At 37.9% G+C, this 20,381-nt stretch overlaps 4 protein-coding genes and 1 long non-coding RNA gene across 10 annotated transcripts in view; 2 read left to right on the top strand and 3 right to left on the bottom strand.

Annotated features, from left to right (window-relative positions):
• Positions 1 to 492: 492 nt before the first annotated feature.
• LOC110372848 (uncharacterized) lies at positions 493 to 2,499 on the top strand. 3 transcript variants are annotated; one of them, XM_021329846.3, is made up of 7 exons: positions 493 to 559; positions 693 to 740; positions 1,039 to 1,110; positions 1,349 to 1,473; positions 1,743 to 1,865; positions 1,973 to 2,054; positions 2,129 to 2,499. In XM_021329846.3, exons 3-7 carry the CDS (start codon positions 1,061 to 1,063, stop codon positions 2,289 to 2,291), a joined length of 543 nt encoding a protein of 180 aa, XP_021185521.1. In that variant the 5' UTR covers positions 493 to 559; positions 693 to 740; positions 1,039 to 1,060; the 3' UTR covers positions 2,292 to 2,499. The 3 variants fall into 3 exon arrangements, with proteins under 3 accessions (XP_021185521.1, XP_021185519.1, XP_021185520.1); XM_021329844.3 differs by having other exon boundaries at positions 495 to 740; XM_021329845.3 differs by lacking the exon at positions 693 to 740 and having other exon boundaries at positions 496 to 646.
• Positions 2,500 to 2,803: 304 nt separating this feature from the next.
• LOC110372849 (uncharacterized) lies at positions 2,804 to 4,238 on the bottom strand. The gene is made up of 3 exons (XR_010276719.1): positions 3,538 to 4,238; positions 2,914 to 3,041; positions 2,804 to 2,813 (listed from the first exon to the last, which is right to left on the bottom strand). It is a non-coding gene; the product is annotated as an uncharacterized LOC110372849 (long non-coding RNA).
• A 101-nt stretch (positions 4,239 to 4,339) lies between these two features.
• Positions 4,340 to 5,507, top strand: LOC110372850 (transmembrane protein 203). 2 transcript variants are annotated; one of them, XM_021329850.3, is made up of 3 exons: positions 4,340 to 4,536; positions 4,613 to 4,781; positions 4,938 to 5,365. In XM_021329850.3, exons 1-3 carry the CDS (start codon positions 4,384 to 4,386, stop codon positions 5,045 to 5,047), a joined length of 432 nt encoding a protein of 143 aa, XP_021185525.2. In that variant the 5' UTR covers positions 4,340 to 4,383; the 3' UTR covers positions 5,048 to 5,365. The 2 variants fall into 2 exon arrangements, with proteins under 2 accessions (XP_021185525.2, XP_049694041.1); XM_049838084.2 differs by lacking the exon at positions 4,340 to 4,536 and having other exon boundaries at positions 4,640 to 4,781; positions 4,938 to 5,507.
• Positions 5,505 to 15,836, bottom strand: LOC110372847 (uncharacterized). Its single transcript, XM_021329843.3, has 11 exons — positions 15,639 to 15,836; positions 13,242 to 13,368; positions 9,747 to 10,299; positions 9,609 to 9,668; positions 9,200 to 9,532; positions 8,999 to 9,100; positions 8,632 to 8,892; positions 8,338 to 8,550; positions 5,944 to 6,079; positions 5,775 to 5,867; positions 5,505 to 5,697 (listed from the first exon to the last, which is right to left on the bottom strand). The coding sequence occupies exons 1-11, from the start codon at positions 15,733 to 15,735 to the stop codon at positions 5,543 to 5,545; spliced, it is 2,130 nt and encodes a 709-aa protein (XP_021185518.3). The 5' UTR covers positions 15,736 to 15,836; the 3' UTR covers positions 5,505 to 5,542.
• A 480-nt stretch (positions 15,837 to 16,316) lies between these two features.
• The window catches only part of LOC110372867 (inositol hexakisphosphate kinase 2), a 38,743-nt gene continuing 34,678 nt past the window's right edge, over positions 16,317 to 20,381 (bottom strand). For all 3 annotated transcript variants that reach the window (XM_021329877.3, XM_021329876.3, XM_021329878.3), the window contains exons 4-8: positions 20,046 to 20,169; positions 19,619 to 19,695; positions 19,360 to 19,535; positions 18,557 to 18,762; positions 16,317 to 18,427 (exon numbers count right to left, since the gene is read on the bottom strand). In XM_021329877.3, coding sequence (XP_021185552.3) covers positions 17,854 to 18,427; positions 18,557 to 18,762; positions 19,360 to 19,535; positions 19,619 to 19,695; positions 20,046 to 20,169 — 1,157 coding nt within the window. In that variant the 3' untranslated portion in view covers positions 16,317 to 17,853. The remainder of the gene's footprint in view (positions 18,428 to 18,556; positions 18,763 to 19,359; positions 19,536 to 19,618; positions 19,696 to 20,045; positions 20,170 to 20,381) is intronic.

Raw genomic sequence — 20,381 nt, 5'->3', positions numbered from 1 at the left:
TTTTTTACAATGGTACACTCTTTAAAGTACATTAAGACGGAAAGCAATAAATTAACGATATTAAAAATATGTATATTATTTGAAAGTATATTTGGTTGTGTTGTGAGTGCCTTTCGACTACTGAGACTGTTATCATTTGTATTTTTATTATACAAGTTGTTAAATAAAATGTTTCATGCATGAAAGTGATTTTATTTTATTACCAGTACTTAGCTATGTTAAAGGTCGAATAACATGATAAAAACTACTGTTTCTTTTTGTATTTTGTACGCATAATTTTTATGCTCTGCGCTCTGTGCGCTTGAGAAAGCTAGGACATAGTATGCCTTTTTACGCACAATTATGAGTCTTGTGCAATAGCAGAAAAGGTCTGAAACCACTAAACAATTTTGTGTTATTCTTTGCAAACGCGCTGGGCCATTGAACCAAAAATCCTCTGAAGAGTTCTATACTTCTGTTCATAAACAATATGTATACCAAAGCGTTTTCATATTTCTCTTTGTTTGACACTGACGGAGTACTCAGAATGCACTCGGCAGTTTTGTAATATTTTGGAGTGGTATCTATCATTTTGTATTCTTTTGCAATTCTATGCCTAATAATGTTAGCGAATAAAGTTCCTAGTTTGTATACATATTAGATTTAGGTACGTGAGTGCTATGTACTTTACATCTTAATCAATTTATTTTCAGTTTTTTCGCCAGAGGCATTTAAAGTGCATCCTTTGGTGAATTTTACAAGTAGGTGTCTATTCTATATCTAAGGTATAGCTACTTAAAACCTTGCTTAAAAAAGGACCCGTTTTAAGAGTAGGTAAAACTTAGTAGTATCAAACCGGAATGCTTGACGTCCGTTGGGGGAGGCCTACGTAGAGCAGTGGACGGCTATTTGCCGATATGATGATGATTCCTATTTGGGTAGATATTAAACAAACAATTTTATTGCAATAAATAGAACAGTTAAGTGGAAATCAAAAATAAAGTAAGTACAGGGACCTTACCACTACTCTAATAAAATAATAACTCATTTTCGCCACAGATAGCAGCATAAACAAGAAAATATGGGGATAATACAATCCGTGTTCTGTTCTTTAACATTTTGTGTGGAAAGGTAAGTTCTACCTAGGAATGATACCTACTTTTAAGACATCTAATAGATCATATCCACGTGAGGTTTCGAGGTTTCAACAACTTGGCTTGCACTGAAACAAAATCATCGGTGGTTTATTCTCGTGGTTAGCAAGCAGGCAACTTCCCAAAATCCAGCTTTAGGAAAATGTCTATTCTTACTTTAATGGTTTGAGAGTAGGTATTTTTACGCTTTGTCTAACATGTAACTCTGCTACCAGAGTTCTCACATGGACCTGCTGCGCTTTCCTGCTGATGTTACTGATGTTCTGCATCATCATGCTGATGGTGTACGGCATTTCGGTGGGATACCATTACGCTCAGAAAGAACTCGCCTCGTTTGCTAGTAAGTACTGACTTTGATTATACACTCAGATTATGATGCAATGAAAATTGCGCAGTGATTTTAGCGACAAAAAATTTCACTATATTTTGATTGTAGCTATTATATCACAGTGTAATTGGAGGTCTAGACAAGATTAGGGAGTGGGGAAGCTAATGTCGCAGAGAAGTTAAAGGATATCGTGAGCGGAGTCAGAAGTTCACGAATGTTTTCTTCTTACTTCTTTGCTTTCGATTAGTTTAAATATAAAAAATGTTGTTGTTTTCGCTCAGTGTCATCGAGATCGACGACGGAGCCGTCGCTGTTGATGCGAGCGGGGCCCGAGAACAGACCAGTGGTACGACTGCTCGCGGTCAACAGGTCGGAAGTCGAACACCCGCCGCATCCACTTCTCGGTACGTAGATACTGCCGTCTAAAATTCTGGTCCTAAGGTGCCATTTAAAGCACTAGACTATGCATGCCGAAGTATCCGCTTCATATAAATTATAAATGTGATTTCAGAGGTATACCAAACCAGAAAGCCAGGAGAGCAGCTTTATATAGAGCCGACGGAAACGCCTATTGTTTTGCTTGAAACAGAAAGGTGAGGCACATTCCTTTCGCATACATCGTAGTTATAATCCACTTATTACTATTTGAAATTATAATTCTCCCCAGGCCGCCCAAGGAGCCCGAGTTGTCTCCGCACGAGCGGGAGCTGGCGCGCAGACTGATCGGTCGCTTCCGTCGCTCGCGCAGCAACTCCTCGACGCCTGTGCCCTTCCTCAGGCCCCTAAGGCCCGCTAACTACACACACGCCAGAGCTATACCTTTCACATGAATAACCGCAGAGCTCTAATTTTGCGATAATAAATTGGCCAAGTTCTCTTTAAATTGGGACATTTGGGTAACTTGACTAAGATCAATCTGTATAATCAAGTAGGTGCGATAGATAATAGCCTATTGTATTTTGTAAAATGTTTATTATTTAATGATTGTACACTGGTGTTTGTCTTTATAAATTAGTAAAGTCTTTACGTTATTTAGAACGTATTTTATTCATGAAAAATATTATGCTTACATTAAAACTCAGAACACAACTTTCAGGAGATTGTGAAATTAGTAGCATTGAACGTTGTAAGCTCGACTGTCGGCAGATCGTTGAAGACTGTGTCGTTAGTGACCGAGTCTGTGAGGTTGGAGCTGATCGTGAGGTTGTTCGCTGGCGGCGAGTCGGCATCGCGTCGTGACATGCGGTGCGCGAACCCACGGTTCATCGCTTTTTCCACAGAGCGCAGCACGTGACCCGAGCCTCCAGCGCTCGGACCTGAACGCAAGGCTCCTGCCGCTTTCGCAGCCTTTGCTATAAAAAAACAACAATGAGGGTTGCTCAATTCAAATTATCAGTTATGTTTGAAATCATAATCTAACTTGAAAAATGAAAACAAATTATTTGTTCGCACCCATAGCATCCACGGAGGTTTGCACAAAACAGTAATGGTAGCCTATGCCCATTCCTATGACCAGCATGGTCATTATTGTGAACAACAGACAACACGTCAACATAGCACAAACCGTGCATAGTGAAATTCTGCAATAGGATTAAACGATAAATTATTTACTTATCAGCATTTCCAGAACTAAATACCTACCTAACGCCTAAAGACACACAGTGCCGGCGGCAGGGCCGCCGCGTAAGCCGCCGTACACCCGGCGGCATACAAAGCCGCCGGCTTTGCCGCACAAAGAAGCCGCCGGCGCGACCAACCAACCAAAAAAAACGATTTTGTGCCGCTTGTATTGCCGGCGGCATAGCCTCTCGGCATGAAACCGGCGGCCTTGCCGCCAGCATGTGTGTTAAATGAAAAATGGGAAACTTTCTACATTAGCACAGTTGTAAATAAGCTTGTATAATAAAGAAGCTCATTTAAAGTTTAAGCTATGCAGGAGTACCTTTCGAGTGCATCTAACGCAACAGAAATGAATGAACTTAGGGAACAACACACGCAACCCATTTTGTAAGGACAACATTGGTTCACAAGGAATTTGTAGGCCTAATCATACAAATAAATAACGCCGTCACCTACATTACAATTTTTCCATCAACCTAAAGACCCATCTAGATAAAAAAAAACTTTCTGCATGAGTTATTTAAAAAAACCTGCTAATGGAAACTGACATGATTTGAAAAACCATTACAATACAATGACATATTTTCCTATACAGCCGAGATACAAAAAGAGTTTTTATCTAGAGTATTTATAGGGTAACTCTGTCTGTCTGTCTGTTACGCTTTCACGTCTAAGCCACTGAACTGATTTTAATAAAATTTGGTACAGAGATAGAGTTGACCTTGAGAAAGAAGATAGGATAGTTTTTATCCCGGACTTTTGAAGAATTCTCTTGGAAACCTGATACAGCCGAACTCTACGCAGGCGAGGCCGCGGGCGGAAGCTAGTAGAAAATAAGGCATAAAAATAGATAAAAGGAGAAAAGATATCAGTCATATTATTATCCGAATGTCCCAAGATATTTTAAAAACAATTTGTCCAGAAATCTGAATTTCTTGAGTCTTAGCTCAAAGGGCTCGTTGCAATGTTTTTTTTAACTTAGCAATTTTACACTTACTACGCCACCAAGAACTTTCTTTTGGAACAATTTTTTTTAATTAGCAAAAAGAAAACCTCCCGTTGCCCTTAAAGTTTTTTAACCTCTGGAATAACCCTTATTTTGGTGGTGTACACAGGCAGAATAATAAGTTTCAAAACAATACGACGCACCACGTAAACTCGAGATCTCAGACGTATATTCTTATTTATTATTTTTATTTTTTTATCAGATTCCGAACGGAATCTTTTGTTACGAGGTCCACTGTCAAAACAGCTTAAAGTCAAATTCAAATTGACATTTGCCACAGTGCTACTTTGCTAAATATGGCAGATGAAAACACTCAACAGAAGAAAGAAGATTTAAAGAAAAGACCAAAACGTCAACCAAATAAGAATTATGCTTTAAAGAAACGAGTACCATTGAAACCCGTGGACGGTGATAATGTTATATTCATCACAAAGAAGAATAATTTCAAAGTAATGAGCAATGCAAGGTTCTGAGAGCTCCTGCTTACCAGTGATTGTGTTTTATATTAAGCACTTTATTTTATAGGCACAACTAGACAAGTGCTGCGATCTTTTAACCAGAGGCGAAAAGGAAATTATTCTTCATGGTTTGGGAGCTGCCATACAGAGGTGCTGCAACCTAGCACTGCAGCTAGAAATATTATTTTCTGGCACATGTCAGATTGAAATAAACACTGGGACTGTTAACTGTATTGGTGAGTTCACATGAACAATTTATCGTTGGTTCTACTTACACCCTAGTGTTACTGGATATACTGATTGACAATATTGCATCATATTTATAAATATCATAAGTACATCTGATCATCCATCATTTGATCACCATGTGTAATAGTAGTATAAATCTACAGATGATTTGGAGCCACTGACTGAAGAACTCGACTACAATTCCCAAGTGAGGTGTTCATCTTCAATCCATATAAGGATATTCAGAACTGCAATGCTTGGTGCCAACCAATAAACATGTTCTTCACGTTGAACGAAATTGTGCAGTGGATTGGACTTACAGTGTTTGAAATATGGATAAACCTTATAACTATTACTATATTCTCAGTGTTATTAGCACTAAAAATAGATGGTGTTGTGTACAGCGCTTGGTGGACAGTGTTTGCACCATTATTTGTAAGTGATGCTATGAATGCATACTTTTGCTGTATAGTATGTATAAGGATGAATTTAGAGAGTTCTTACAAAGCCTCCTTGTATAGGGCATCTTGGAGTGCTATTTTCCTAGGTCTGACATTTGTATTTAAATTCCTGCTGTGCAGAAAACTGCAAGGTGACTCTGCTATAGAATATAGTGAGGTGTTTGCTCCTCTGTTTATTCTTCTGCAATTAATAGCTGTAAGGGCATGCCAGTTACATCAATAGAATTGTAATTTTATATGGTTAATAAATATATCATCTTTTAAAGCAAAGAATTTAATTTAAAGAAAATCACCAACATTGAATAGACTTATTGGAACAAACTAAACAATCCGCCTCTACTTTTCTTCTCTCCACCAAAGTTGAAACTAAAGTTGTTCCCCTCGCTTTCAGTACTGGGACCTGGTTTGGGTTCTGCAGATGCATTACCTCCTCCAAAAAATGATAAGCCAGTTTTTCGCAGTCCTAAAACATACAAACAAAACCTATTATTTTCACATATCCTATGGAAATGGGCAGTTGGATAATGAGTCTACAGGCACCTGATAGAAAATTCGGAACTTCCTGCGACTGCACCTCAGGGTTGTCATCAGTCATAGGTATGTCAGCTTTAGGTGATAATAGCAAACTTGAGTCTAAAAATAACCAAAAATTTTAATCAAGGTACATAATTTCAAAAGAAAAATATACAGTAAATTTTTTCCACTTTACCAATACAATGTGGAAAGTCTGAATCATCGTATCCAGTAGTACTCATTGAAACATTTAGGGAATCTGGTATAGCCTGTGTTCCATGATTGAATAGCAATCCAGTCAGAGGTTTTTCTGGTCTTGGATCTTCATGTTTCTGAAAATTGGTATTACAACTTCATCATAGGAAGTAGAAAGTGTAGTTTAAAATAAGCATCTAATCGGATTTTACTGTCCAAGTTTCCAAAACATAAAATCTGAATTGTCACATTCCCTATATTGCATATCAATTTTAGGACTCGGTCAATCTAACTATCTGTAGTACAAACGAAAATCTAGACTTGTACTTGACTTGACAAGCAAATCTGTTTAATTAATTTCCAATAAAATGGAAACAATAATCGTATTTCCAGCAAGCTAGATCGAAACCGTTCCTTTAAAATATAAAGATTTCACAGTCAGCTCAGGCGGGTCAACGTCGCGTATATACCTTGTCTGAGCTTTCTCTATAAGTCTGCCTATCGTCAAATTGTCTCTATATCATTATATAATTATACCGATCCCAAAAAAAATTGTAATGGTGTTTCGAAAGGCATTTTAAATTATGCCTCGGCCCTGCTGTCATTTGTACCTATATCTTTCTGTGGTAGTAGTTACGAGTAGAAAAGCCAGAAAGGACAATGCTATTCTTTGTATGGAAGTTGGGCTCAAGTGTTGCCCACAGTAACTGCATAGTGTATTGTGTTCCATAGGCTTATAATAGGTCCCAGACCGAAATATTTCGAAATCTATCCCAGGAGTCCTGAGAAAAACTGGTTTGACTCTTATTCAATATTACGAAAAATATGCTAACTCTTAACTATTCCACTTTTATTACCTTAATTGAAATGCACTATAATATTAATCGACAAATACGAGGTATTGAACAAGATTTTTTTTTACCGACTTCAAAAAATGGAGGAGTTTCTCAGTGTGTTTGTATTCTTTTTCCGTAAGTACGTGCATAACTCCGTCGTTCACCAACCGATTTCAAACAATCATTTTATTGTTTGAAAGGATTTACTTTCCAAATGGTTCCTTTGTTATTCAGTCCAGGGTCTGGTCTGGTGATAGAAACCTTAAAACAATAGGGAACTATCGGAAATTGTAAGCCCACATCGAATAAAAACTTGTCATTCGGGTATATGTCTCCGACACCACAAAACAGTGCCTGTTAACACCTGACCCGACGATGGAGACGACACTGAGACGAGGGAACTCCTCATCGGTATCTATTTACTACCTCGTGTTCGAGCTTATTTTATTCGTCTTGATAAGATTTTTCCATTGCCATTATGGATATTAATTGCATGATGCTACACGAACTTAGAACTGATTGTGGTAGATAGAGACTGAAAAGCAAGAGAAACAACGATTACCTTTAAACGTCTATTTCTGTTTTTTATCCTGTTAACAGTGAAACCACTCTAACTATCTGAATGTTATTTCAAGAAAAGAGGTTGTTAGGTTTGTGGCTGCTTACAATGGCTTGCTAACATTAGAACCGGTTTTTCTCGGGACCTCTGGGACCGATTTCAAAAATATTTGGATTCCGTCTTAAGAGTGAAGTAAAGAACTTATTTTAACCATTCCCACTACTGGGCAAATGGCTTGGGCTTCATAAAGTGACTGTTCAAGTTGAACATTAGAACCGGTTTTTCTCGGGACCTCTGGGACCGATTTCAAAAATATTTGGATTTCGTGTTAAGAGTGAAGTAAGGAACCTATTCTAACAATTCCCACTTCTGGGCAAATGGCTTGGGCTTCATAAAGTGACTGTTTAAGTTTAACATTAGAACCGGTTTTTCTCGGGACCTCTGGGACCGATTTCAAAAATATTTGGATTTCGTGTTAAGAGTGAAGTAAGGAACCTATTCTAACAATTCCCACTTCTGGGCAAATGGCTTGGGCTTCATAAAGTGACTGTTTAAGTTTAACATTAGAACTGGTTTTTCTCGGGACCTCTAGGACCGATTTTCAAAATATTTGGATTTCGTGTTAACAGTGCAGTAAAAAACCTATTTCGACCACTTTCACTACTGGGCAAATGACTCAGGCTTTGTTAATTGACTATCTATGGAGAACATTTGAACCGGTTTTTTTCGGGACCTCTGGGACCGATTTCAAAAATATTTGGTTTTCGTGTTCAGAGAGCACTATGGAACCAGCTGGAACTACTCCCACTGCTGGGCAAGCTTTGAGCCCAGACCCTGGCATTGTCCTTTGCAACCACACTTTTGCGAGGGGTGTCGTGTGGCCCAGGTAGGTATCTTGATTTGGTCAGATATACACGCTACACATACGATTTGTCAGGAAAAGAAAAATCAACCAAACAGCTGGGAAAAGGCCAAGCATGGTTATAATATGCTCAGGTACCTTATTTTCCTTGGGACTAGAAACTATGATTACATCCACATCCATTGGTGCTGTCGTTTTTTCCTTACTCTCCTGTTCTTTCAATTTCTCTTCCGTTTCTGGAACCCTGGGTTCTTCATCCATTTCCATTCTGTCATCCTTCATTTCATCTATCATATCTTCCTGATTTTCATGTTGAAAGAACTTTGATGTTACTACTTTATCATCTTCTTTCTAAAAAATATAAATGTTAATTTCTTATTGTTAAGCTATACTTTCATTACGATTAAATAGATATAAGATACTTTAACCTACCTTCTGCAAAACAGGATTCTTAGCATACACAAATTGCGGAGATAGATCTAAATTGTGCTTCTTGAGTATCATATCTTGAATCTTCATAAAACCGTCCTCACTGACTACGCTTACATCTAGTTGGCTGTTAGCAGTTTGATTTACTTCTTCATTGTCATTCGTAATTTTTGAGGTGTCTTCGTCGTCTATTATTTCATTTATTTTAACTGATGATGGTATATCAAACGATACTCTCTTCTTGTGTATATCCTCCTGGGAACTCTAAAGTGCAATGTTAATACGCTTTAAACTAATCATTTTAGTTAATCTCGAATAATTTTCAATTGAAAAATTAAGTAACGTAGATTGGTACAGGACAAATGTTTACCGTTATAGTGATATCCAAGAACTGTGTAGGTGGTATTATAATTTCTGTACTGGAGCATGACATGTCCACCTCTTCGATGGTATCACTTTCTATTGGCATACCCTGTAAAGAATCCGATAGCTTTAAAAAACAGCACTAAAACGCAGGTTTGGTAGCATCAGCAAAATATTTCTCAAAGGCCTTTTCAAAAAGTTATGGTACCTTGTCTTTTGAAAAGTTGTATTTATCTTTAACATTGTCGAATGCGTTTACTGAAATTTCGTTAACGGTTCGTAGATTTTCCTTATTTACTTCCTTTATAATGTTGTATGTCTCCTTCTTCGTAACACGTACATCTTCAAGAATGTTAATCAACTTTCTGTTAGAGAAATTTTGCGAATCGTTTTCTTTGTATGTATTGAAAAATGGAGAAATAACATAATCATAAGCTTTTTCTTGACTGCGGGTTTGTTCTGTTTTCTTGTTGGCAAAACTATCTAGTATAGCATCTGTTATGTGATCACTAGAAGCTATCTCTTCCTTCCTCATTCGGACCTGTTGAGTTTATTGCAATATTACAGTAGGTAGTGGAAGAACGTCGTTTAATAAAGAACCAGAGTTACTATCTTACCCGTTCCAAATTAATGTCTAAACTGTCGAGATCGAAATTAGAGAGCTCTAATTTTGGTATCTGAAATTTCAAAGTCATTATATTAGAATATTCAACTCATAATCTAATATTATCAGTGCAAACGAAACATTGAAATACCAGTGAATCTTCATCACTTTTATTCAGATCATCATTTTTGACTGGTTCTTTTTCTTCTATATCATTTGTCTCCGTTTTTTGTGGTTCAGACACTATAATTATTTCTTCAATATCTCTGACGTTTTTTTGCGCATTGATGATGGCTTCAATTTGTTTTGTAACATCATTAATTCTCACAGTTTTCTCATGTATAATCTTCTTAGTATTCGGCACTTCATGAGCTATGAATGTCGCAAGTTCTATGCAACGTTTTCTGTCTATATCGATACAGGCTTCACGTTGCTTTCTCATAACTTCGTAAAGCTCTATCGTTTGTTTGTCAAGGCCTTCGATATCATTGTTCAGTACCTGCACCTTTTCGTTGGCATTGATTAGCTGTTTTACAAAAGGTATGCTTTCATATCTAGCTTTGCATTCTGACCATAAGGCTTCGTATTTCTTAATACCCTCCTCAATGCGCTCTTTAATATCTGCCTTTCGAACTTTAACCACTAACAATTCTTTTTTGAGTTCTACTTTAGCCGATTTTATAGTCTCCTGAGCTAATAACATACTGAAATATTTGAAGAAACGTAAATACCTAACTTTATATTCGTAGAAATATATGGTACGGTCAGTATTTTCATCATCTTAAATTTTATACTTATTTTATATTTACCGTTTCTGTACCTACCTATACATATTTTAAATGAAAAATAGAAGAATAGGTATAAAAAGCTCATATTTAGTCCATTTACAAATTCAAGACTTACGTAGGTACAGTCAGCACCAAAAGTCGATGAACAGAATCAACATAACAAAACACCTGTTCACAATAAAATGCCATAAGTTATAGTCGCAACTAGGAAACAAAATAGACTGTACACCAGAAACTTACAAAAGTCGTTAAACACGAGTATTTCAAAAGTATCTGTGCACTAGTATTCCTAAAGTCGCTATACACCATCAATCCAAATGTCGCTGAACATCATTGTATCAAAAGTCACTAAACAGCTGTAAATACAAAATTAGGTTAGCAAAGTATATTTTTAATGTTGCCGTGTGTTAATGTACTTTTGACGCTTATGTCGTTCAGCTACTTTTGGGACAGTACTTGCTTGACCTTAATAATGTATGTTAACACGTTAGTATCTATTTCAATAATTTTAATAATTATTTTGGAAATACACTCTTTTGCAAAAAAAGCGGGCACCTATGCGAAATCTGAGTTTTAAGGACTTTACGTGTATTTTAAAGGGTTTAAAGATTGTAGTATGTTTCTAGCATCAAAAGGGTTAGCCAAGCATGCGTGAGAGTGTATTATAAATTTGAATTTTGTACAATTGCTAAGAAATTGGTTAAACCTTGTTTTGGACTAATTGCTGGCAAAAAGTTCGTCGGTGTTTTGAAAAGTTTTTGAAGTGATTTTCAGAAAACTGATAATGCAGTTTTAATTAATGATTAATGTACCTTTTTGTTAGATAAAACATTTTTGAAAAACTATGCGTATTTGATAAAATTTTCACCTGCTTTAAATGGGCTATACTGATGATTGATGGCAATGTTAAGAGTTTCGGTATTTTAGTGTAAAGCGTTCTTCTGTTTAGATATTGTACCCACGTGTTTTAAAATATCGCTTTTTTATAATTAAACACTATTTAGAGGAGTATCAGTACATTGGGCTGCGACAAAACCAATTTAAAGTAAGCAGTGCCGATCGCAACTCGTCTCCTATCGGACTTTGATATTAAAAAATACCAAATTTTGTGATAAATTTTAAAATTAACCACATGAAAAATGATGAGGAGGGTTTAAGCTATCTAAAAAGTCTAATTATTGCCGCGTTGAAGCTCTCTATAACTCCATAGGTATCGGGTTACTAAACAACGATTTAGCTGAAAGGGAGTCAAGAATTCAAAATTATTGGCCGAACGTATGTTCCTTAAGAAATGAGCAGATAGCCAATTATTGTTATGATTTAAGCAGGAAAGTGCTGTAGATGCCAGAAAATCTCATTGTAGGCAAGTTTATTTAATAAAATGTCAGTGGGATGAAAACACCCTATTTGAACGCTCAGACTCATAGATCTTCGGAGGTCTACGGAGTTTCCCAAGAGACGAGGTTGTTTGGAAATCAGTGATTACGAGACCTTAAGACCTCGTGCTCACAGTCTACGCGCTATTTTGCGTCTGTATTTTGTTGAATTTCAAGATTTAAAAAAATTTTAAAGTCCGAAAGGAGACGAGTTGTGATCGGCACTGCTTACTTTAAATTGGTTTTGTCGCAGCTCAATGTACTGATACTCCTCTAAATAGAGTTTAATTATAAAAAAGCGATATTTTAAAATACGTGGGTATAATATCTAAACAGAAGAACGCTTTACACTAAAATACCGAAACTCTTAACATTGCCATCAATCATCAGTATAGCCCATTTAGAGCAGGTGAAAATTTTATCAAATACGCATAGTTTTTCAAAAATGTTTTGATCTAACAAAAAGGTACATTAATCATTAATTAAGACTGCATTATCAGTTTTCTGAAAATCACTTCAAAAACTTTTCAAAACACCGACGAACTTTCTGCCAGCAATTAGTCCAAAACAAGGTTTAACCAATTTCTTAGCAATTGTACAAAAATCAAATTTAGAATACACTCTCACGCATGCTTGGCTAACCCTTTTGATGCTAGAAACATACTACAATCATTAAAACCCTTTAAAATACACGTAAAGTCCTTAAAACTCAGATTTCGCATAGGTGCCCGCTTTTTTTGCAAAAGAGTGTATTTCCAAAATAATTATTAAAATTATTGAAATAGATACTAACGTGTTAACATACATTATTAAGGTCAAGCAAGTACTGTCCCAAAAGTAGCTGAACGACATAAGCGTCAAAAGTACATTAACACACGGCAACATTAAAAATATACTTTGCTAACCTAATTTTGTATTTACAGCTGTTTAGTGACTTTTGATACAATGATGTTCAGCGACATTTGGATTGATGGTGTATAGCGACTTTAGGAATACTAGTGCACAGATACTTTTGAAATACTCGTGTTTAACGACTTTTGTAAGTTTCTGGTGTACAGTCTATTTTGTTTCCTAGTAGCGACTATAACTTATGGCATTTTATTGTGAACAGGTGTTTTGTCATGTTGATTCTGTTCATCAACTTTTGGTGCTGACTGTACCTAACACATTATAATTTACTAAACGACGGTGTTTAACGTTCAACACCAATTCCAAACCTGTTCCCTGCTGTTCCCAAAACATCTATTACCTATAGTTTACTCAATGATAGGTAACGATTACCATTAATTTCCAAATGTCTCGTTGTTAAGCTACTGTCGGACCCACTATTAAATCGATTTCTTAATACAAATGTTTGAGTTAATTCGGACCTAATCCTGCTATTCCAAAGATATTTCATGATGTATTTTTGATTTCGCCATACTTACCCGCCTACTACATCTAGACTAGGTAGTGGACCAATGACATAAATATCATACTTACCTTTTTATTTCCTGCTCAGCCTGTCTAATCTCAGCCTCCAGTTTGAGATTAGCGCTGCTAATGAAGCTACACGTTTCCTTGTGACGCTCAGACTGCTTTTTAAGCTTGTCGAGTAAAAATGCCTGAGCTAAAATATTTACGCAACAAGATTGAAAAAGTCTATCTTTATTTGATCATGTATTTTTCCTAAACCTATCTTTTTGTGTGCGTTCGCGCAGCGGAATGTTGTTGAATTTAAAGATTTTAATTATGCAGATAATTAGTGTAAGACGTCCTATAATTGTGCATGGTAAATAAAAATTTGTGTATGCAGCCATTGTGGAGAAATTCACCAAAAACAAATTCCGCTGGGCGAACGTTGGCGAACGTTGTCCTGGCGGAACTTTTTTTAATCCATAGACTTTACAAGAAAAGAGATGTGTCCGAAAATTAGTGTGTATTTGTGTATAATTGATTATGTATGAATGAAATCAGTGCATGCATAAACTTCGGAGGAATTCAAGTTTCCGCTACGCGAACGTTTGGCCATTAGCTAGTTTTCATATAAAGCGCTTACATAGAGAGCTGTAGATTTTTACATACGTTGTTTTGAATTTGTTTATATTTGTTTAAAAAACAGATTTAGAAAAAGTCGTAGGGTTTAAAAGATAAAAATATAAACGTAAAATACACTTATTAGGCTTAGTTCTTAAAGTATGCAGTTTGTGGTCTAGATTTTCACGTTTACACAAACCTTGTAAGTGTCTCCAACATGTTGCCAAGTATCAATGATGTTCCGTTAGTAATTAAAAAGTTATAGGATATTTTACCATGAACAGATCACTGTTTACAAAGCAGTCGAATATCACGACGTTCTAAAGGAATTGCATAGTAAAATGTATGCCAATAATTAGTTTAATCATTCAACTATTCACTTGCAAAATTTCATGTCATTAAATTCAGTAATTAAAGAAAGACAATTATAATACTGACGGAGCATCGAAACTCTACATAATCCGACCAAGTTCGGATAGCTACAAAAAAGCGGCCCTGCCATATGTCTAAGCAACGTTCTTAACTTGGTAGGTTAGTATTTATTAAAATGGTACAGTTGCGTACACAAGCGTTAGGAAAAAATAAAACAATTGTATTTCTTGATTGATTTTTTTTTAAATAATAATGCCACTATCTACGATAAAAATAAATTTTCAATTAACAAGTACTTCTCTATTTAAATATCCGTGTACAAAAATATTTTTATTATTATTACTTACATAAATTACTTGACTACGTGATTAAAAATAACGTTAATAAACGTTACGTATTTTAAATAAAATGTCGTAGATAGTGGCATTATTATTAAAAAAATATTTTTCATTCAAGAAATGCAATTGTTTTATGTTTTCCTAACGCTTGTGTACGCAACTGTACCATATTAATAAATATACTAACCTTCCAAGTTAAGAACGTTGCTTAGACATATGGCAGGGCCGCTTTTTTGTAGCTATCCGAACTTGGTCGGATTATGTAGGGTTTCGATGCTCCGTCAGTATTATAATTGTCTTTCTTTAATTACTGAATTTAATGACATGAAATTTTGCAAGTGAATAGTTGAATGATTAAACTAATTATTGGCATACATTTTACCATGCAATTCCTTTAGAACGTCGTGATATTCGACTGCTTTGTAAACAGTGATCTGTTCATGGTAAAATATCGTATAACTTTTTAATTACTAACGGAACATCATTGATACTTGGCAACATGTTGGAGACACTTACAAGGTTTGTGTAAACGTGAAAATCTAGACCCCAAACTGCATACTTTAAGAACTAAGACCTAATAAGTGTATTTTACGTTTATATTTTTATCTTTTAAACCCTACGACTTTTTCTAAATCTGTTTTTTAAACAAATATAAACAAATTCAAAACAACGTATGTAAAAATCTACAGCTCTCTATGTAAGCGCTTTATATGAAAACTAGCTAATGGCCAAACGTTCGCGTAGCGGAAACTTGAATTTCTCCGAAGTTTATGCATGCACTGATTTCATTCATACATAATCAATTATACACAAATACACACTAATTTTCAGACACATCTCTTTTCTTGTAAAGTCTATGGATTAAAAAAAGTTCCGCCAGGACAACGTTCGCCAGCGTTTGCCCAGCGGAATCTGTTTTTGGTGAATTTCTCCACAATGGCTGCATACACAAATTTTTATTTATCATACACAATTATAGGACGTCTTACACTAATTATCTGCATAATTAAAATCTTTAAATTCAACAACATTCCGCTGCGCGAACGCACACTATCTTTTTTGAGATTAAGTTTGAGTTTTAATCCAAACTAGTACGAACATTTCATTTCTTTAATTGAACTAACTACGCAAGAAATGGAGAGTTGAATCTCACCTTTGATGCACTGGTTCGAAAGGATGACTTTTATTTGCGATTCATCAACTTCGCTAGAAATCTTTTCTAATGCTTCAACATCGTTTATTTCTTCCATGTTTTTTAATAATGATAATAACTATCCCTTTTTATTTTTTTATCTTGGTAGAAAATGATGGCAATGGGCAATTTGGAACTTGGAACCGGGAAATGAAATGATAATGGCGGGAACTATTGTTTTTTTTTTTTTTGTAGGTGACATCATTTGTACAGCCTTAACTGACAAGTAGAATATTGTTAGTCCTTCTTTCTCAAAATAAATCATTGTTTCAAAGGATTGCATAATTTCGATGTTTAACAAAAATGCTTTGTTTAAAAAAAAAATATGATCATTGATTTCTATGTGATGGATGGATGATAGCATCTGTATTACGACAGTTGCCTCCCGGTTGAATTTATCGGGGTTATTGTAAATTGTAATCAAGGTGCACTTCATTGTTTATTGTCTTAAACCGACACGAAAACAAGTGCTAAATTTCTGTACACGCGAAAATGTCTGATATGATATAGGTAATCACTTTGTCGCTCAAGCAATACATCTGACCACTCGTACTTTTATGGTAGGTGGTATGGTAGGTAGATTATTTCAGCATTATTCCGAAAGAGACTTAATTTTAATATTGGAATAAAACAAAGAAATTAATACCTAAAATTTATTTAACAAAATAGTGTCATACAGTTATTTAAAATAACAGACATAAATGATAATTTGCGATACAACCTAGCATCCTAATTAAACCAGGTACGACTTCCAAAAATTTATCCGTAATAAAAAAATAATAAAAGTAAAAGGACAAACAATGACGAATGCAGCACGAAGGAATGTTGGCTAACGCTTGTCCTAGTGCACACATCCACCGGCCGTGCGCGAAACTAGCCGATTACACTGACCCACTTTGAATACTCGTAATAACACATGAAGCCTAATGTTCCGGAGCTATTTACAACGTTCGGCAACGCAATTACCAACTGGCACCATATTGAAGTTCTACATGCAGAACACATCCACAAACAAACGTCTCCTGAGCCGCAACTGATCGACACGGTCATACTCTACGAACTGGCAGCTACAACTTTATAATACTGTTAGCGGAACTATAATAACAATGATCTTGTCCAAGATGTGCGCCACATGTACGTTTCATTCGTAAGGACACACGTTTCAGATGTTCCAATTCAACTAAGTAACTACAATATAAAACACAAGTCACACATCCAATTAACGTTAATTTATTTAAATAACTCATCTCAAACTCTGAATCGACACTTAACGGAATATTTTAATCTAAACACCAATTGAATAAATTTATATTTTCTACTGTGGAAACCACTGTCTGGTCAAGGTATAAGTACTAAAATATTACTTTGGCTGTCTGACTGAGCTGCGTAATTGAACCTGTACCTGAACCAGCGAGGAATACTTCATTACAACATCAAATCTAGTGTGAGCTTCAAATGGAAATACAACGTGTACAGTGTGGACATAGACACTGACATGTAACATCTCTGTTCTGTTCACAACATGGAAACACGCTAATTAGCAGTGACAGGGAATGTCTAATTTCAACTTGAAGGTAATTACATCGATTAAGCACTCATACAGAAATCAATAATTAAGCTAGGAGAACAACTCAAAGCACGTCAATCTGGAATAACTTAACAGTAATACTTATAAATACATGTTTTAAGAATACCTACTGGGTCCCACATCAAATTATAATAGTTTTAACATTAAATTAACATAGTTTGTACCGCCAACATTCACTAAGTGCGATAATCACTATGCAATTACATAAAAAGAAGTCGTGAAATCGATATAAAGTCGAGCACTATGGCAGCCACGAAACGTACAAATGGAAAATACCCTGCGTATATCCTTTTTATGTAAATACACAGCGACCTGTTAGTAATTTGTCTACTTTTAAAGTTACATCAGTCGAACGGTAAATTTTTGAGGAAAATAGTTTTTACATTCAAATATAATATACATTTCAACAACATCGAAACTCACCATCGGCGAACTAAAACGTACTTCCGAAAGATTTCCACATCGGAGCGGGCGAGTGCGCCGGCCGAAGGCGCGGCGATCACTGCTCTCTCAGAATTTCGTCCGAAAGGAGGATTATTTTTAACGTTTTTTTCTAAGGAGAGGCCGCTCGGGCCGGCCGGCGGCTCATTAACTATAGGGCTGCGGGGGCAGGATCTCCGTGAGCAGCCGCTTGAGGCTGTCGATGCCGGTGAGGAAGCCGCAGTCGGGCCCGTGGTGCGGCGTGTTGGTGGCCAGCGGCGACTCGGCCGCCGCGCCCGCGAAGGCCGTGTGCGCGAAGTCGATCATGCGGATGTCCACGCGCTCGGCGGGCGCGGGCGGCGGCGGCGGCCGCGGCTCCCACGTGCGCGCGCGCTTGGCCGCCTCGTCCTCCTCCGCCTCGCCGCGCCACGACTCGCTGCTGGTGGACGAGTACGCCATCCAGCTGTCGGCCGAGTCGGGGCTGGGCGGGTGGCGGCGCGGCGAGTGGCCGGCCACCTCGCCGTCCTCGTAGCCGCCCATGGTCTCCTCGGAGTGCGGGGTGAAGGGCTCGCGGCCCGGCTGCGTCGAGATCTCGTCGTGCAGCGTGGACATGTCGAAGTGGCCGGGCGACGGCGCCAGCTCCGCCGAGCTGCTGGACGCGTCCGCATCATACTCGTTGGCGACGCCGCCGCTCGCTTCCTCCTCGGGCGCCACGTCACCCTCGTACACTATTAGCAGCGAACTGTGATCACAAAAAAATCAACTGTAAGCCTTTATGTAGATTGTAACTCTCCGTGACAGAAACAGCTAACATATACAATGAGACAAATAATAAATAGGATAGATGTTTATGTGGCAAGTGGGTACATACCAGGAGTAGAACCTGTAGCTGGTCTGCTTGGCGATGGCGCGGCGCAGCGCGTCGAGGTCGCGCAGCACGTGGCGCACGACGCGCGCGCGCAGGCCGGAGCCGGCCGCGAAGAAGTCGCGCAGCGCCTCGCGCAGCCCGCTCTCCGACAGCGCGCGGCCCCAGTACTTGTCGCGCCGTACGCATGCGCCCGTTTCTGGGACGTATACCTGTACACGACATTATCTCTATCAGTACTGCCCAAGGTCGAAAAGTCGAGGTGGAGTGGTGATTAAAGCCTCTCAAGTACAGTTCTCGTTCAATTTGCCAACCCGAAGTTGGCTACTAAGTCAACTTGACGAGAGCTGTACTTTTGACATCGATGTCTTAATAATGGTGTAAACAGGAATTATACCCCCTTACTTATAAAATCTCTAATCACCTTCTAAGCAACATTTTAACTAATCACTACTTAATGTCTTAAGTAGTGATTAAATGTTAGTTAAGACATGTTTAAGCAACGTTTATAAGTAAGAATTGTCTTAAACAGCCCTTAAGTATTACTTATTTTTAATTCACGTTTATAAGTAAGGCTGTTAAAGTTTAAAATCGCCAACCCGTATTGACAAAGCTTGGTTCTCTGAACGAATGGAGTCGTTCGTCGACTCGAGTGTAAATGGGACAATTAAGAGGCTGATGAGGAGGAAGGTAGAAATTAGGTTAATGAAATGTGTTTAATGAGGGCCAGTCGGACGCATGATGCGGATCCTTCCAGCTGTGGTGACGGTGATGGTGATGGTGATGATGAAGTGCGGCTGGAGTCACACCTGCATGCCGCACAGCCGGACGCCGAGGGTGGCGGACGTGCTGGCCGCGCACTTGGCGATCTGCTTGCTGCGCTTCTCTGCCGACGCGTCGTCGCCGTGCTGCCGCGTGCCCATCTTCAGGTCGAGCACGCACGGCCGCCGGTATGAAGACGTTATATTCTCCATCATTAGGAAATCTGTCGAGTCAACGGTAAATAAGTATTCCGTCGATTTTGAGTTTAACATATAATGTTACATTCATAACATGACTAACACTTACACTGCTTATTTGAATTGTCCATGTGCGCAATACTTTTAAGCACCTCGCTCGCATTGCCATTCCGATGAACCTTGAATCTGTAATGGGAAAAGAGAAGTTGTAATACTCTGTGAGGGGCGCGTAATCGATCGACAGATATATGTAGTTCAGGAGCTAATGAAACGCAGATTCATTGTTATCTGGTATATTGTTACATTTGAATCAAATTATAGATATCATTACCACGACTCCACGACGCAAGTCATCGGAGGCTCGCAGAGTGAGTGTGTCGTGCATCGCTCACGTTAGTGGGATAGTCATAAAGTATCGAATGAATTAATGGCGACGTCGGTGCCGGGCCGGCGTACGTCAAAGCTTCTGAAATATGATAAAGGACACATGACAAGTGTCGAGGATGTCGGTCGCCCGCGGTCGCGCGGATACGCACTTGAACACATCGTCGCGCTTGCGCTTGCCGCCCAGCGACTGCTTGCGCCCGTTCTCGTCGCGGAAACATGGCGAGTACCGCTTGTCCAATTTGGGGCCTCCAGTGTTAGACGCCTGCATCACGCCTGAAACAAACAGCCTTGCCATCAGCACTAGTGTCCGCCAGCACACACGCACACACCACAACTAGTGTAAACATTGACTCTGTTGAAACAATTGTTATTTTGTTTCCAATTTGATACATTATTAAAAAAGGTTAACGTTAACTAAAAATTAAAAGATCATACTATTCACTGTAGTAAATGGATGAATTTGTGCAAAGATAGAAGATTTGAAA

The sequence above is a fragment of the Helicoverpa armigera genome, chromosome 8 (genome assembly GCF_030705265.1).
Source record: "Helicoverpa armigera isolate CAAS_96S chromosome 8, ASM3070526v1, whole genome shotgun sequence".
Taxonomy (NCBI): Eukaryota; Metazoa; Arthropoda; class Insecta; order Lepidoptera; family Noctuidae; genus Helicoverpa; species Helicoverpa armigera.
The sequence above is the reverse complement of the archived record's forward strand: the minus strand, read 5'-3'. Positions and strand labels throughout refer to the sequence as shown.

Excerpts from the sequence above, each read along its gene's own strand:
- LOC110372847 (XM_021329843.3), bottom strand. The coding sequence starts at position 15,735 with ATGGAAGAAATAAACGATGTTGAAGCATTAGAAAAGATTTCTAGCGAA. Across the intron at positions 10,300-13,241 it reads GCTGAGCAGGAAATAAAAAG|TATGTTATTAGCTCAGGAGA; the intron begins GTAAGTATGATA and ends CAAATATTTCAG. Across the intron at positions 8,551-8,631 it reads AGAATCCTGTTTTGCAGAAG|AAAGAAGATGATAAAGTAGT; the intron begins GTAGGTTAAAGT and ends TATATTTTTTAG.
- LOC110372850 (XM_021329850.3), top strand. The coding sequence starts at position 4,384 with ATGGCAGATGAAAACACTCAACAGAAGAAAGAAGATTTAAAGAAAAGA. Across the intron at positions 4,537-4,612 it reads CAAAGAAGAATAATTTCAAA|GCACAACTAGACAAGTGCTG; the intron begins GTAATGAGCAAT and ends TTTATTTTATAG. Across the intron at positions 4,782-4,937 it reads TGGGACTGTTAACTGTATTG|ATGATTTGGAGCCACTGACT; the intron begins GTGAGTTCACAT and ends ATAAATCTACAG.
- LOC110372848 (XM_021329846.3), top strand. The coding sequence starts at position 1,061 with ATGGGGATAATACAATCCGTGTTCTGTTCTTTAACATTTTGTGTGGAA. Across the intron at positions 1,474-1,742 it reads AGAACTCGCCTCGTTTGCTA|TGTCATCGAGATCGACGACG; the intron begins GTAAGTACTGAC and ends GTTTTCGCTCAG. Across the intron at positions 1,866-1,972 it reads CCCGCCGCATCCACTTCTCG|AGGTATACCAAACCAGAAAG; the intron begins GTACGTAGATAC and ends ATGTGATTTCAG.